Genomic DNA, 16128 nt, shown 5'->3' on the forward strand with positions numbered 1-16128 from the left:
CCTTCTGATTAATGTGTGCCACAATGTTCAGAATGAGGGGAAACATAGTTCAAGGCCTCAGCGACATTATAGCAAAACCAGAGCCTTGACAAAATGAGTATACCTCATTATTCCGCTATCTTTGTGAAGGCCCCAAATATTATACTGGTACAGAGTGGTTTAACTGATCCACATATCATTGAAATAAGAATAACCATGCTTTGTTAGAAATACAGTAAAATTACTTTAAACCGAAAGAAGCTAAACCGAAAAATACCTTAAACCGCAAAGAATTTACTAAATTGTACTAGTTTCTCCATTTTCTTTGTACTAATTCTTACGATGAACCGAAATACTTCTAGGCAGGACTTTCTTTAAACCGAAACAACTTGAGAGCACCTTCCCTTTTTCTCTCTCTATTTTTCTTCAAAAATTCGGGAAGGAGGCCACACGTAATAACAAAGAGTGTGTAGGGTAACGTAGTTACCAAGAGCTCTCACTTCTCTTAACCGCAATGCTATTGTCGCGTGCCAGGCGAGACAGTGAGGTGGGTGTGCTCCGCATGTATCACGCGCGCTAGGCTTACTGATACAATGAAGAAAATACGAGTAGAAGACGGAAGATGCTTGGCTTCACCAAAAGCGGGAAGTGAGAGCTCTTGGTAACATAACAATCGTTACCTACACGCTCTTTGGTAATAATGCCCGGCGATATTAAACAGAGCGTAAGTATAAGATGAGGGTGATGGGTGGGTTGGTGGGAGGCAAACATTTCAATCACTGCACTTGGACTTGGCCAACACCACAGTGGCACAGACTAGAAAAGGAAATCAGCGGGCGACCGGGTGACTGGCAGGCGAAAAATGAGGAAAGAGGGGGAGTTGGGGTGTAGAATCACGCAAGCGAGATGTTCTCGCTCGTGTGTTGATGCTTTGAAACTGACTGGATTTTCAACACGATAAGGGGGGGGGGGGGGGGAGGGGGGGGGGGGTAGACAACTTACCATTGAAATGCCATTTCATTTCCACTTTGTTTAAATGTGTGTGTGAGGAGGTGGGGGGGGGGAGGTTCTATGTAATTGGGCCTTTGAACCTAATGGCTTTTCAACAAAAGAGGGGTGTGTAGTAGACAGCTTAGCATTGACACTCGTTTTCATTTCCATTTCACTTCACCTCTGAGTAGCTGCGCATCATTCACTATCAATTATCGCACAAGAACTTTCGATCTTATTTTAGCTTTACATTTTACTAAAAGATTTCTAAAAGAAAGCACTGTGCTTACACGTTTGAGTTTAAAATCAAAATACTATGTGAAGTCAATGAAAAAAAAGTTGATCAAGACGGAGATATGTAAAAAAACACAGCATCACGAACTCAACTCTTTCAACAATTTTGAATGAAAAACGAAAACCCCCAAAAATATTTTTAAAATACACCAAAAAAAAAAAACAATTAAAAAAAAATCATTTTAAAATAGTTACGAAGACGGCATTTATTCAACAACTCCATTTAAGGGGAAACCCATGATACAATTAAATTAGCAAATTCCTTAAATAGATACTACCCTGAAAAACATTGCAAAACGGGAACTTGCTTTAAACCAAAATGTCTTTAAACCGAAATAGTTTAGAAGGTCCCCAAAATTTCGGTTTAAAGTAATTCTACTGTAAAAATAAAAACAAAACAAAACTGGAAGTTTCTCATCATTTTATTCACCACCTGAAAGCATAATTAGGACACTCATTTTTTTTACAGCTTATAATAAGTATATCCTATTCAAAACAACTTAGTCGAACAATCAAATTAAAAAGAACATGCTCCTTTGATTCATTTTAAAAAAGAAACAACAACAACAACAAAAACAAACAAAAGAAAAGCTCACATATCACACTTCAGCCATCCATCGTACTGAAACTTGTGTTCATCTAATTTCATCCTATATTTAGACTGAAATATACACAGACTTAAAAAAAAAAAAGACTAATTAGAAATCAAACATAAATCTCCACTTCAACCACAAATACCATACATAGAATACCTACATAGAATAAAAACTGACAAAACTAATTCTATAAAAAGTCTATCGGTATAATTTATCCCACAAGAAATCACTCTTGTCTCGTTTATTCATATGCACAATAAGTTCTTCTAATGAAGGCTCGATGTAGCGATCACGGACATTGTGGTAGACTGGTTCACCCCATAGAGTCCCTGTCTTCCATCCTTCAACATCCTTCATCAATTCATTCTCTTCATCTCTGTTCTTCCTGTAATGTTTAAGTATCCTGAAAGGAGAAGAGAGAGAGAGAGAGAGAGAGACAGAGAGAGAGAGAGAGAGAGAGAGAGAGAGAGAGAGAGAGAGAAATATTGAATGTTCAATAAAAAAAAAGTCTTTCCCACTGCAGATAGCAAACATATAAATAGCATCTGCATTTTACTCTCTGAAAAATTTGCATTTCAAGAGTATAGTGGTATAGATTTTGTTGTACATGAGGTTATGACAGAAGGCCACTTTAACAATAATTTAAAACAAAAAATCTATTGATATTGAAATCAAAGAATTATAGACACAATCTAAATTTTTATTTGTTTAATTGATTAAAAAACACTAAATGACCTTAAAAAAGCAACAAAAAACTGAGAGACTGGTACCAAAAAAATTAGCAGGAATAGATGCTCAGTGACAAAATAAAATAATTTAGACCAAGTTGATACTTTGAGAAATTCAATACAGATTATCTCAAAAAAAAACTAGTCTTCCTTGATCTGGGACCAAACCTCAGACCTCCTGGCCATCACAGAAGTTTCCTGTCAAAGAAGACTGATATTCCAGCATGATTTTTAAAAAAAAGTATTTTTCTCTCAGCTTGTTTGGTACAACAGTCCCTGTGTCTCTCCCCTATCTTTCAAATTAATCCCAAAACCTGACGCAATGAATGAACTGTAGGCATTATAACATTATTCAATTTAACTTACGCCCTGTCTTGCTCTGCTAAAATAAAGGGTTCAATGGCTATACGGGCATCTCTCATCTCCAATTCTTCATTACTGAAACGAAAAGAAAATAATATATTGTAAAAGGTAGCATTTTGTAAAAGTAAAAAAGTCATACATTTCAAAGCTTTGGCTTTATAAAATCAGTATTACATGCATGTATAATCATGGGGCAAAGTTGTTTCATAATGGGGGTACCTGACCTGTAAGTGGCTGCCGATAAAATTATGAAAAGATTTTCGACCTTTGTTTCGATATGCTTACATAAATGTGACCCTCCGCCTCGATACGGTATTAAGTCGGATTTTTCAATTTTGGGTTTTTGGTACCCAATCATAGCTTATTTTATGCTTTAAAATTTGATACCAAATTTATACAATTCTGATCATTCATTGCCGAGATATGACCGTTTGAAGTAGGGGGAGTGTGAAAACCAAATTTTGAGAAAATCGACTTTGAAGTGAGGCACCGTTTTCACGCACAGTCAAATCAATGGGCAAAGATAACTCCTAAGATACGGGCATCGAAAATTTGACGAGAATAGTGAAATTTGGCATGAGCTTAGATTATACATCTAATAATGTACATACAAATTTTTGAAACAATCCAATAATTACTTTTGTAGTTATTCATTATTATGTAAGATGTTCTTAAACAAATAAAACACTGGAAAAAAATGCCGACAATTGCTCACTTTTTCAAGAATTTTTGATATTTGAATAAAGAATCAATGAAATAATGTATTATTAATGTGATATTAATGTGAAATTTTTGTCTTATTTAATAGAGAAAATACGATTTCAAAATGCCAAAAGTTAAAGAAGGTTTTATAATTTGAAAGTACAGTTTTGAAACTACGTGAAGCCAGGTGGGCAGGGAGAGAATTATCAAGAAAGAGGATTAGAGAGGAAGAGATAGAATGAGAGAGTAAAATACACACACACACGCACGCACACACAACACAAACACACACACATGTGTGTGAGAGAGAGAGAGAGAAAGAAAGAAAGAGAGAGATATAGAGAGAAAGAGGAGCGAGAGGTGGAGGGGAGAGAGACTGCTTGTGCATTAAGAGGACGCGAGGGAAATAGAATAAAGATTGAAACCTGTATAATTGTATGTGTTTGTGTGTGTGTTTGTGTGTATATGTGTGTGTGTGTGTGTGTGTGAAAGAAACAAAAGGGAGACGGAGAGAGTGAGGTAGACATGAAGAAAGGGATGGAGGCGGAGCAAAGAATTGTAGGGATAGTTTAAAGAAAGCATTTTGTTACAAAATAAGTCATAGTCAATCAACTGGAAACATATTGACCAATGAGACTGCAATTAAAGAAATGGGCTGGTCAAATCAATCATTGCATTGTTTCCATTTTGAGTCAGATGACAGCTTGAGGAGGAGGGGTGGGGCTTATTGTGTTGTGACTTACATGAAAACATGTTATTGAATCTCTCAAGCTGTCCTTAGCGTTCACCCACATTGTTCATTGTCTAAAAAGACCCCCCCCCCCCCCCTCCTCCTTTCTTTCAGTATACAAAGAAAGCACGACAAAACGAACATCCATCTCTCTCTCTCTCTCTGTTTGTCTCTCTCCCCTCTTCATCTATCTATCTATCTATCTATCTATCTATCTATCTATCTATTTATCCATTTATAGGTTTGTCTTTTTGTCTGTTTATCTATCCATCCATTTCATTTTTTAGTTACACGTATTTCCATCGGGAGTTCATTAATTGTTGAAGGTTCTATTTATTGTTCTGCTTTTGTACTTAAAATTAAATGTTTATTCTACAACAATCTCTGTAAGTGTAAGATTAGGCAACTGTTGTCCTATTAAGTCTTAGCATGTCCTATAATTTCATGAATAAAAAAAGAGGGACAAAGGAGGACCATCACCTCGATGCAACTAGACAAAGAGATAATACCACGTGGTGTGTATCAAAATGCACAAACACACACATATGTAACACACGCATGCTGACGTCATGAAGCATCGCCCGAGCATTATGGTCTACAGCCACAGCGCATGTGATGAGCGTTGACCAATCAGAATCATTCATTTGTAAGGTTGTCAGGGAAAAACCTAGACTTGTTTACAGTTTTTAAAGTTCATTATTGGTTGAACCATGAAATTTTGGAAACAGCCATGCTTTCTCTGAGATAGATAAAGACACGCCCTTTGCTGTGATATCTTACATCTTATTGGTGGAGAAAAAGACTCGGTATTACTAAGCCTTGGAAAGGGTGGCTCTCTGAGAGAAAGTCAACTCTCGTTTTGAATGTGTCACTGATAGTTGCATTTTTAAACTTGAAATTTATATAACTTATCGTCATTGTTTATGTTGAATTATGTTTTCATGTAGAAAAATGATTGTAGTTTCTGAAACAACCAAAAACTGAAATTTGATAATTTTGACCATTTCCACTTTAAAACCGGTTTTCTTCGTTTTCCAAACCCCGACTTAATACCGCTTCGAGGCGGAGGGTCACAAATTACAAAATGATGTAGAAAACAGTAAAAATATTGGGGTGACATTGCTGGAAATCCGACAATTGTCAGACATTTTACAGGTCTGTGGTATGTATCTAACAGTGCTGATGCTGACAAAAAGTGAAAAAGTAGGAAAATGTTGAACAATTGCCTTTAAGCCCCATTTTTACTGCACTAAACCCCACTTCTAGAGCAATTGAGATGATAGACTATCATTGATACTCTAGCTAACTTCTGGAGAGTGGGAAACTGCACCTGTGAGTTCCACCACACATCAACTCTCTCATTGCTAGCACATTGTTTCGAGAAAATGTAATTTTAAAAAGGAGGATATTCCTCCTCTGGACTCTAAAATCGCGGATTTTCGCGGATCCGAGGAAAACCATCAGCACTGATCTAAGAGACTATTTACTGACTTGTTCAAGGTCTGAAAAGTCACAATGAGGGTAAATGAAAAATAGCATGGGATAGACTGGGATTGATGAAGAAATGTTTTCATAGGTCTTTAAGAATTCACCTTCAACAACAACATTGAACATCAAAGACAAATCAAATCTGCAGGTCTGAAAAGACAGTCATAGTAAGGAGGAGTGATATGTATAAAACGCACACGCACAAACCAAAATAATAGACTGAGCTTAAAAAAAAATAATTGAGCTTTATATAGCGCAATATCCACTAAATATGCTCAAAGCTCTTTACAAGGGGTCCCTGGTCAACAGCAACATTTAACATGTAGGATGGGACATGCCGCCTGTTATATTACAATTTTTCAAACAAAGACAACGCTGTTAACGACCAGGTACTCATCTTACACCTGAGTACGGTGAGAGAATGTGAGTAAAGAGCCTTTTCCAAGGACTCAACTATGCGTCGAGCGCGAGGCTCGAACCCAGGACCTTCCTATTCAAAAGCAAGTGTCATACCACTAGACCACATAGCCGCATAGATAAGATCATTACATGCAAGAGAAGAGACTACAAGGAAAGTGTTGCTCCACTGCAAAACCAGAGAATTATGAAAGCATGACACAGTTGCCACAAAAAATACAATATGCCTTCAACTCTTTTAAAAATTAAAATCTCTGCCACAATGAATTTGCTGATTCTACAAATGAGGTCTGCAGGACTCATCGATTTACCCTCCCTTCAGGGTGGTAACACATGATGCATGATGCAGAGCATTTTAAGTAACACTGACAGGTGACTTAGGCCCAGTAAGACTTTTAAAGTCCAAAATAGAAATCAAGATTCATAAAATAAAAAGAGAAAAAGTCCGCTGAAATTACAAACAGCAGACGTTGATTTCTGACTCGCAGAGTGATGAGAATAGGTAAAAAAAAAAACAACTAAATAACGAAAATAGTAGATAATATAAGATAGAATTCCATAAAGTTATAAGGGACATACTTTAAATTAGATGCGGCTATGTGGTCTAGTGGTAGAACACTAAAAACACTCGCCTCGGATCATAATGTCCTGGGTTCGAGTCCTGCCCTGAGCAGTACATAGTTCTTGGAAAAGGCTATTTACTCACATTCTTTCACCATACTCCATCTGGCCGTTGACAGCATTGTAAAATCGTCTTACAAGCACCATGACTCGTCCTAAATATTAAGTGTTGCGGTTGGCTAGGGACCCCTTGAAAGCGCTCTGAGTTGAGCAAATTTAGTGGATATTGCACTATATAAAAGCTCAAGTTTGCTTGTTTTGTTTTTTTGCTATATTTTTATTATTTTATCAAATTTACTTACTCGAGATATTTCCTGTGATACATATAGCCTACCCAGGCAACTGTGGTGAATGCAACAAAGCCTGCTATTTGAGTCACTCCTGCAAAACAATCATAATGAGTAAAAAACATTCAGGTTTTAAAGGTCAAAGTGTAACAGCTTAATCCCACACCACATGGTTACTTACCGTTTATGGCAAATTTTAATCTTATGCCATTCTTAATCTTTTTTTCAACTCTTTAATGACATTTTTTTCTTCTTTTGATTACGTGGTTTTAAGTGTTGGTGACAAGTTCTTATCAAAACCATCGTAAATATGTAGCAATGACTATCCCACACAATCTTTTTTCGCTCCCAAAGTGCCCAAATTTGCGACAAAACAGAGGACGCGACCGTTTCTTATATGCTATTTAAAAAAATCAATTACGTCATTGTTTACCAATGAAAATGATTGAAATTTGGCAGACGACAAGTGAAGAGGTTACTTTAGGTTGTGTCAAAAGGCAAAATTCATGCAGTCACTAGAAATTCAATAAAAATACGTTTTCGTGCTTTTGAGTGAAATATTTCTGAAACTACTGGACGTGGAGGTTTTGCCGCTGACCTGGTAAGATATGAACAATACCTTGTGGGTCATCATAGAGCTGGTTGTATCGTAAAAGTGAACGAACCAAAGCCACTTCCCCATTTGGTCAGAACAAAATCTTAAAATTATTTTGGCAATATTGGCAAAATAATCACTGTTATCATTAATATTATTATCATTATTACTATCATTGTTAAAATTAAAATTACTATTATTTATTCTTTTACTCGGGCAGTACTAGCCTTTTTCGCAACAGATAAACTACCGGTAAGGAAAGCTGAGGATCACCATAAATGGTAAGAAGACCAGTACTGGGAATTCCCCATTTTACTTAGCTTTCACATAACAGGCTAAAGAGAAACTATGAGCGAGACTGTCAACCTGAACTTCCAATTCCACGGTCTCGGCTCTAGTACTGAGACTGAGTATAAGTCATGACACTAAGACCGCTTCATTTCCTCTCTTTCTCTATTTTCCTTATGGTATAAGCCATGAAGTACAGATACTCATCTTCTCGGTTCTAGAGAAAATGCCAACAAGGTCATTAACGGACGTGGTTACAAGTACAGTCAGCCTCAATAATGTTCAACACTAGACCATCTATCCGTGGGTGCAAGCAACTGGACCTCAAAAAGCCTGCAAGTCTACTTATGACCAGACATTTAATCTGAAAAAGCCTGCAAGATTCACTGACTTCTCTAATCAACTTTCGGTTCAAATTTAATAATATAAGTATCACTTCCGGGTCACAGTAGCATCGTGATTCAAAAGTTTCGCTTAATCATATGGACATACCCGACCCGATTGTTGGGACCTAAACAAAAAAAAAGACAAAAAATAAATAAATAAATTTTTTTAAAAAATCAATCAAATCCAAATCGCAAAAAGCCAGCGACGTTTTTTTCGGTAATCCAATCGGCCGGCAGTAGCCTGCACTCTTGCACCCATGTCTATCATTCATTTACCATCTTCCCCCATTCCCTTGTTCTTTTTAAAAATTCTAATTTTTAAAAAATGCATTACTATTACAATTATTATTATTTCGGAGTGTCTACATACACGGTAACTTTTGGCAGTTTAGTGAGCAGCAGCAGTGGGAGTCAATCTGTGACCCAACTCGCCCATAAGAAAGTTATGACTGGAAATTGCCATTGGCTTTTGCTGAAGTTTTAGGGGGGGGGGTTCAATTAAAGATGCATAACTTCGTTATAAAGAGGAATATCGCAGATATCTTGGTATCATTATTTTCGTCACCAGCCTCAGGATCTACTAGATTACGTACAGGGTAACAGTAACATACATGGTAACCTTGAATCTCGCCTTTAATGGGTTATATTGTATGTTTAATAAATTTTAAAATAACACACACACACAAACATACAGAGCGAGGTCCATCCATTGCTTGTATTGTAGCGGCAAACCAGTTACTGGAGTTACCGTGTGCGTAGATCCTGAGGCTAGGTGCCCGGTTACCGTGTACGTAGACACTGCCTTATTATTTTATTATTATAATAATCATAGTAATAATAATAATAATAATAATAATAATAATAATAATAATAATAATAATAATAATAATAATATAATAACAATAACGTAGTGTTTTTATGCACCTCCATTGACGGTGTATCTTAACAGACCGTTTTTATACACCTCTTGTCATGCATGCGCATCCCACCCAATTTCATCAGCGATATTGTGTTTCTGTATTCGGACATGGAGAAAGTTATATTGTGACATCTGTAGGACGTTTTTGTTAATAAAATTATATAAAAATAACAATAATAAAAAAAATCGAAATATAAAAATAAAGCCATAAAATAGAAGTTGCATTGAAGGTAAAATAATGTTTTAGAAAGACCTTATTAAATGTGATGAACAGTCAGGTGGCTCTGTAGCGCAGTGGACAAGCTGTCAGACTCTAGCCTTGAAAGTGCTGGGTTCGATTCCCATTGTAGACATTTTTTAAAAAGTTTACTTTATTGAGAAAGACATCATTTTTGTTTGTCTGTTGTTTTTTTTCTTTCTTTGTTTTTTCTTTTTCAAAAACTTTTAATCATGTTTTTAAAAAACTTCAATTTTAATTTTCTAAAATTATTTATTTATTTGAGATCAGTATTTGTGTCATGTTTCTTTTTACTTTTGATTTTTTAAATTATTGTTATTATTCTTTAATTTATTATCATTGTATAGTATAGTATAAACGTACATATAGGTAATCACTTAGCAGCGTACTAAACTATAATCTATAACTATTTAAACCTGACGTATGCAGCAACATTTTCATTAATTTACCATCACCGCCAACGGAGGTGCATAAAAATGGTGCGTTTTGTGTCCAATGGAGGTGCATAAAAACGGTGCGCTTTTGTACACCTCTAACAGAGGTGCATAAAAACGCCACCTAATAATAATAATAATTACTGATGATTTTAAATACACAACTGCAAGCAAGAAAGGGAGTCACTCCATTAGTATTAGACATTAGAGAAGAGAGATTGTAGGTAGTCGCATCGCCCGTGGCTGAGCCGCTGATCGAGCCCCGATATCGATGTTACGGCTCTGGAGTGAAAATTGTGTTTACCGGTGAACATAGTTTTACTTCCATTGCCGTGGAATCGCTTCCTGTGCACTAATTTCGTCACTTCCGGTCTCATTTTAAAGAGGAGAAGCCAGCGCATCAGGCGGCGTTTTCAGATTTTTAATCCGTTCATTCTTTGTTCAGATGCCAGCTGTTTGAAAATTTGGTAAGTTTTAACTTCATTTTAAATACATTTTTCATTATATTACCTATTTTTAATTAATGTTATATTATTCGCCAACCATTTTTCTCTATTTGTGTGAATTTTGGTGGTGATTGATGCTGGCGAAAGCGTCTTTTAGTGACTTTAAATACGATGCGTGTTCATGAAGTTGGCGACGGCCAACCAGGATTGCCTCTCGATGTATCCCCGAGTCTCCTGTGTACAGTGCAGTCTGTAAACTATCGACTGCGTTTGCTTTTGTGACTTGTATAAATAATTTCAAGCTAAATAATTGCTGTAAAAAGACTGAAAATAGTCCCATCCATAATTTTAGTTTTATTTTATGAATGAATGTTGAAACTGAAATGACTTTTTAACTGGGATGATACCGGACAACTAAAAATTATGTTCCACTGATATTATTTTTTATCTTTTATTTTTGTTTGTTCTGCAGGTTAAGTGTGTTGGTTTAATTTAATGTGGTTAATTTCAATACAAATAATACAGAATAGCATGATAGAGCCAATTCAAGTATATTTCATTCATTACTTTACTCTTTACCTCAACAAAAATTATTATATAACTTTTAATTTTGTTGATTTAATCATAATCGAAGTACTTTTTTTGTTTTCAGAGTCAGACGTTCATTATGACACCACATTTTCATGTTTCATTTCCTGCCTTGTATTTTTAAATATGAAATTGAAATAACAATATGAATTTGATTGTCTGCCACCTCCAACTCCCGTCGTCTGCCGCCTCGAACTCCAGTCGTCTGTCTTGTATTTTTAAATATGAGATTGAAATAACAACATGAATTTGATTGTCTGCCACCTCCAACTCCAGTCGTCTGCCTCCTCCAGCTCCAATAATCTGCCTTGTATTTTTATATATGAAATTGAAATAACAACATGAATTTGATTGTCTGCCACCTCCAACTCCAGTCGTCTGCCGCCTCTAACTCCTGTCGTCTGTCTTGTATTTTTAAATATGAGATTGAAATAACAACATGAATTTGATTGTCTGCCTCCTCCAGCTCCAATAATCTGCCTTGTATTTTTAAATATGAAATTGACATAACAACATGAATTTGATTGTCTGCCACCTCCAACTCCAGTCGTCTGCCGCCTCGAACTCCAGTCGTCTGTCTTGTATTTTTAAATATGAGATTGAAATAACAACATGAATTTGATTGTCTGCCACCTCCAACTCCAGTCGTCTGCCGTCTCGAACTCCAGTCGTCTGTCTTGTATTTCTAAATATGAGATTGAAATAACAACATGAATTTGATTGTCTGCCACCTCCAGCTCCTATAATCTGCCTTGTATTTTTGAATATATGAAATTGTAATAACAACATGAATTTGATTGTCTGCCACCTCCAACTCCCGTCGTCTGCCGCCTCCAGCTCCAATAATCTGCCTTGTATTTCTAAATATGAGATTGAAATAACAACATGAATTTGATTGTCTGCCACCTCCAACTCCAGTCGTCTGCCGCCTCTAACTCCAGTCGTCTGTCTTGTATTTTTAAATATGAGACTGAAATAACGACATGAATTTGATTGTCTGCCACCTCCAACTCCCGTCGACTGCCTCCTCCAGCTCCAATAATCTGCCTTGTATTTTAAATATGAAATTGAAGTAACAACATGAATTCGATCGTCAGTCTCCCCCAACTACTTCTGTATCATTGCTTGGACTTCGATGTATTTATTCAGTATCATTACCTGGATTTGCCTGTGTCTACATTCCATGCAGCCAACAACCAGCAGGTGCCTAGATTTTGTTGTCTTCTGTCTTTTGCCACATATCAGCCATCTTATGGATTTAAGCGAGTCAGTACGTGAGTACCCTTTAATCTGTTCTCTTAGTGATGTTGAATGCAAAGCAATTATCAAATTTTCTAAAGTTCATTTCAATTTTAATGTAGTTTAATAGTTAGTCATATGATACATCTCTTCGAGATGTTCAGTTTGATATATGACATGCCTATGTTGCAGAAAGTTTGCAAAGTGTCGGTATTTATCGGCTTATTGTTTGTTATTATGTAATATGTTACGTAATATTCAATTTTGCATTTTCAGGTTAAGTTTTCTCTACCACTCTTATGTAGTTCTTGTTTTTAATTTTGCATTTTTATCACTGACCATGTTTGCATATATAAAGCGGCAAGCTTGTTTCTCCCGAGTACTGTTGGTGCCCAAATGTCTTGTCCAAGGATGCAAAAACATTGGGCAGTACATTTGCAAGTTGCATTTACTGACACTTGTTCAACTTTATTTCTAGCCCTGTTCATTGTTTTTTTGGTTTTTTTTTCTTCTCTCCGAATACCAGTCATCTTTCGTCTGTTGCTCATTTGCCAATGCCAAATATTAAGTGCCTTCCCCAAGGACACAACTTTAGTGTCTAAATTCATACGTTTACGCTCCTTTCCTCTTGTTTTAACAATTTTTGTGTTCAAAATTAATCATAGCCATAGTATTGTAAGCATGCTCTGGAAGAAGACCACCCTCAAATCTGTTTTTAAAGTTATTATCCGTTCCTCGCGTCTTTTTTTTTCATTTTCTAGGGTTATGTAATTGCATGACGTTGCATAATATTGCATAATAATCATTTAATTTTTTTAAAATTTGCTTCGTCTTTCCTTTGCGATCATTTTGATATATGGTTTTATATGTATTCCACCCCAAATAACCGTGATTTTCCATTTCCCCCGCTTTTCGGTTGCTCTCTGGTCACAGTTTTAGTTTCTTTTTTCCTCTTAAATTATATTAAGTATTTTGGTCCACTTTTGCGGACTAATAATCCCGTAACTTTGGTTCTAATTGTCACATTGTCATAATTTTGGTACCATTGAAAAGTGTATTTCTTGCAGAATAGCATGAGACTATTTTGAAAACAATTGCTGCAATCTCAAATTTTCATGCAACTACCTAAGATTGAGAGAGACAGAGAGAGAGAGAGAGAGAGAGAGAGAGAGACAGAGAGAGAGAGAGAGAGATTGAGTGATTGCCTAATTGATTCTTCGATTTCATTTATCTAGATTAAACAAGACTCAAACATACCACTAAACATCCTCTTAGGGGCTCGTTTAGCCCATTCGAAAGGTCCATAGCCGCCCGCTGGGGCAGAATCTTGTTTGTAGGTAACCATTTTGTGCTTGACCTCTATGTTACCCTTCCAGGGTTGCCAGATTATTTTTCAACAAAATGCCAGGGGAAGACTCAAAAAATGCCAAAACACTCAAAAAAATGCCAAAGTCTGTTGACTCCCACCCCCACTAAGAAAACTACTCACTTTTGATAGACAATTTACTATCATATCCTGGTGGCTTGCATGTTTTCTTTTCTTTTTTTTTTCTTTTTTTTTTGAATTATACTAGATTTCCTGTTGGGGTAATTTTTTACCTACTGACTACTAAGTGGAGTGCTAAACCACTACACCACGGTTGAGAAAAGGTGTCATTTGAAGTATAATATACAAGAAAAGAAAATGCCAAATGAAAATGCCAAATGCCAAATGATTTTTCTAATGCCAAACGGTTTTCAAAAATGCCAGATTTTTGGAATCTGGCATTTAAAATGCCAAACTGGCAACCCTGTACCCTTCTCCAAAAGAGGAGATAATAACAACGCATACAAAATATAATCGAAATCGTTTTTTAAATAGAACATTTATTTGACTGTTTATTTTTTATTTCTGTTCTATCTACGTAGTCTTTCAATTGTGTCATATGCTTTAAAAACAATTCTTAATGTCTCAAAATAGATGTGCTTCCAATGGAATTTGCGTTGGTGAGATTAAATAAGATTTCGGTTCAAGATATCTAATACCCGAATATACTTTTTGTACTCAGTATTCTGCGTTAGTTAGACTGCAGCGACTGTACTCCATTTCTATTCTCCAATCTGAAATCTAAACCTAGTGCTGGGTCGAGTTTGAAACGATCAAATCGAGCGGGTTTTCGATCGAGTCCTCTAAAATCGAGTCGGTTTCGGGCGGGTTTCGAGTCAGTGACGTCATCGAGCAGTGATTCGTTTGAAAAAAAAAAAACACGAGCAACTCGTTTGCCACAGGAAACTTCACATACCCCTCCCTCTCTTATGTCTGTGGCTGGCTTGACTGCAGCTGGTTATGATGGGGGCTGCCAGATGGCCAAGTTCAAAATTGGTTACTAAGAAACGCTTTTCTATTATTATTCATTTTAAAAAAAATATTTTATTTTAAAAAAATGAAAAGATAAGTTTATCCAACTGTAGTCGATTGTTTTGTTAATCAAAACAAATGAGTTTTTCAAGGGAGTCAGAATGCTTGTGGTGTTTGGCTATTTGGGGTCTATTTGACTACTTGGGCAAGAAGAAATCTGGCTGTCTGGCAGCCTTGATTATGATCGTTCGTCGCATCACACACACACACACACACACACACACCACACACACACACACACGCCATCAAACAGTTGTTGATGGTGAAGGGTTGAGACCCCCCCCCCCCCCTCCCACCACCATCATCCCGCTGTCACCTTAACATTTCATATTTATGTCGCGCCAAAAGTTGTCGGCCGCCCCCACCTCCCATAATTTGTCACTGGTCGCCATCGCCTCTTGTGTGTGCGGGAAAGGTCGTGCCTTTCATTTCATTATTTGAAAAATAAATGAACAAGAATGGTGTGTTTTTATTAGGTAGGTAGATAATAATAATATTTAGCAGGTTCCACACCCAGACACACACGGATTGCCCGGACACGATGATAACGATGCCGACGACAATGGATGACGATGATGATGATGATGATGATTATCGTGTTTCTGTTTAAAAAATGAAATACTTTAGCAGGTTCCACCCCCACCCCCCACAGGATAGACCGGACCCGAAGATGATGATTGTGGTTTTGCTGGCTGTTACGGCTGTGATGAGGATGATGATAATGATGATGATGATGATGATGATGATGATGATGATGACGATGGCGCAGATGGTGATTATTTGTTCGGTCGCTCAGTGGTATGGTGTCTCTTGTCACAAAATCAAGCCTTGTCAATGGCCGGATGAGTGACAGTGATTGTTGAAAATTGTGATCCAGACGTTAAGTCCGTGTGTCAGGCACTTGACTCAGGTGAGCAATGACGGGTATTGTAAAGAGCTTTAATACAAAAAGACTCCAAACAGCGATCGGTACCTACTGTACGAAATGGATGTATGGTCGATATGGCGTGCCGGAGGAATACATTAAATTAAATATTGTGAAGTTCATTGAGCATGGTAAATCCTTGGAAATGCGCTTTGAACTAATACACCTGCTAGACAACTCCGATTCCAATATAAACGACTGATTAATATTCCCATATATAAACTATAGTTAGCTGAAAATCTTTCTTTGTCGGGACTCCAAAAGTATGGAACGAATTAGACAAAGAAATCAAAGGGTCTTTTAGGAGCACTGATTGATTTTAGATTGATTATTACATTGAAATGTGTTGATATTTATTTTATCCATTATTATTAGGGTGGTGGTGGTGGTGGTGGTGGTGATGATGATGATCCCGCTGATATGATGGTGATGATAAATAAATTAAACATAATTCCCTTTATTCATCCCATAGGGGAG

General features: G+C 36.6%; 1 protein-coding gene across 1 annotated transcript; it reads right to left on the minus strand.

The window, feature by feature from the left end:
• Positions 1 to 1667: 1667 nt before the first annotated feature.
• LOC144964439 (NADH dehydrogenase [ubiquinone] 1 alpha subcomplex subunit 13-like) lies at positions 1668 to 13695 on the minus strand. The gene is made up of 4 exons (XM_078898694.1): positions 13586 to 13695; positions 7211 to 7289; positions 2954 to 3025; positions 1668 to 2262 (listed from the first exon to the last, which is right to left on the minus strand). Exons 1-4 carry the CDS (start codon positions 13671 to 13673, stop codon positions 2058 to 2060), a joined length of 444 nt encoding a protein of 147 aa, XP_078754820.1. The 5' UTR covers positions 13674 to 13695; the 3' UTR covers positions 1668 to 2057.
• Positions 13696 to 16128: the final 2433 nt, after the last annotated feature.

This window comes from Berghia stephanieae, chromosome 2 (assembly GCF_034508935.2).
Source record: "Berghia stephanieae isolate SIO BIC M18660-M18661 chromosome 2, UCSD_Bste_1.3, whole genome shotgun sequence".
NCBI lineage: Eukaryota > Metazoa > Mollusca > Gastropoda > Nudibranchia > Aeolidiidae > Berghia > Berghia stephanieae.

Bases quoted from the DNA above. Each gene is read 5' to 3' on its own strand.
- LOC144964439 (XM_078898694.1), bottom strand. From the start codon at position 13,673: ATGGTTACCTACAAACAAGATTCTGCCCCAGCGGGCGGCTATGGACCT. The intron at 3,026-7,210 runs GTAAGTAAATTT...TTTTCGTTTCAG, and splicing joins TATCACAGGAAATATCTCGA to TAATGAAGAATTGGAGATGA. The intron at 2,263-2,953 runs GTAAGTTAAATT...TTCTCCTTTCAG, and splicing joins TTAGCAGAGCAAGACAGGGC to GATACTTAAACATTACAGGA.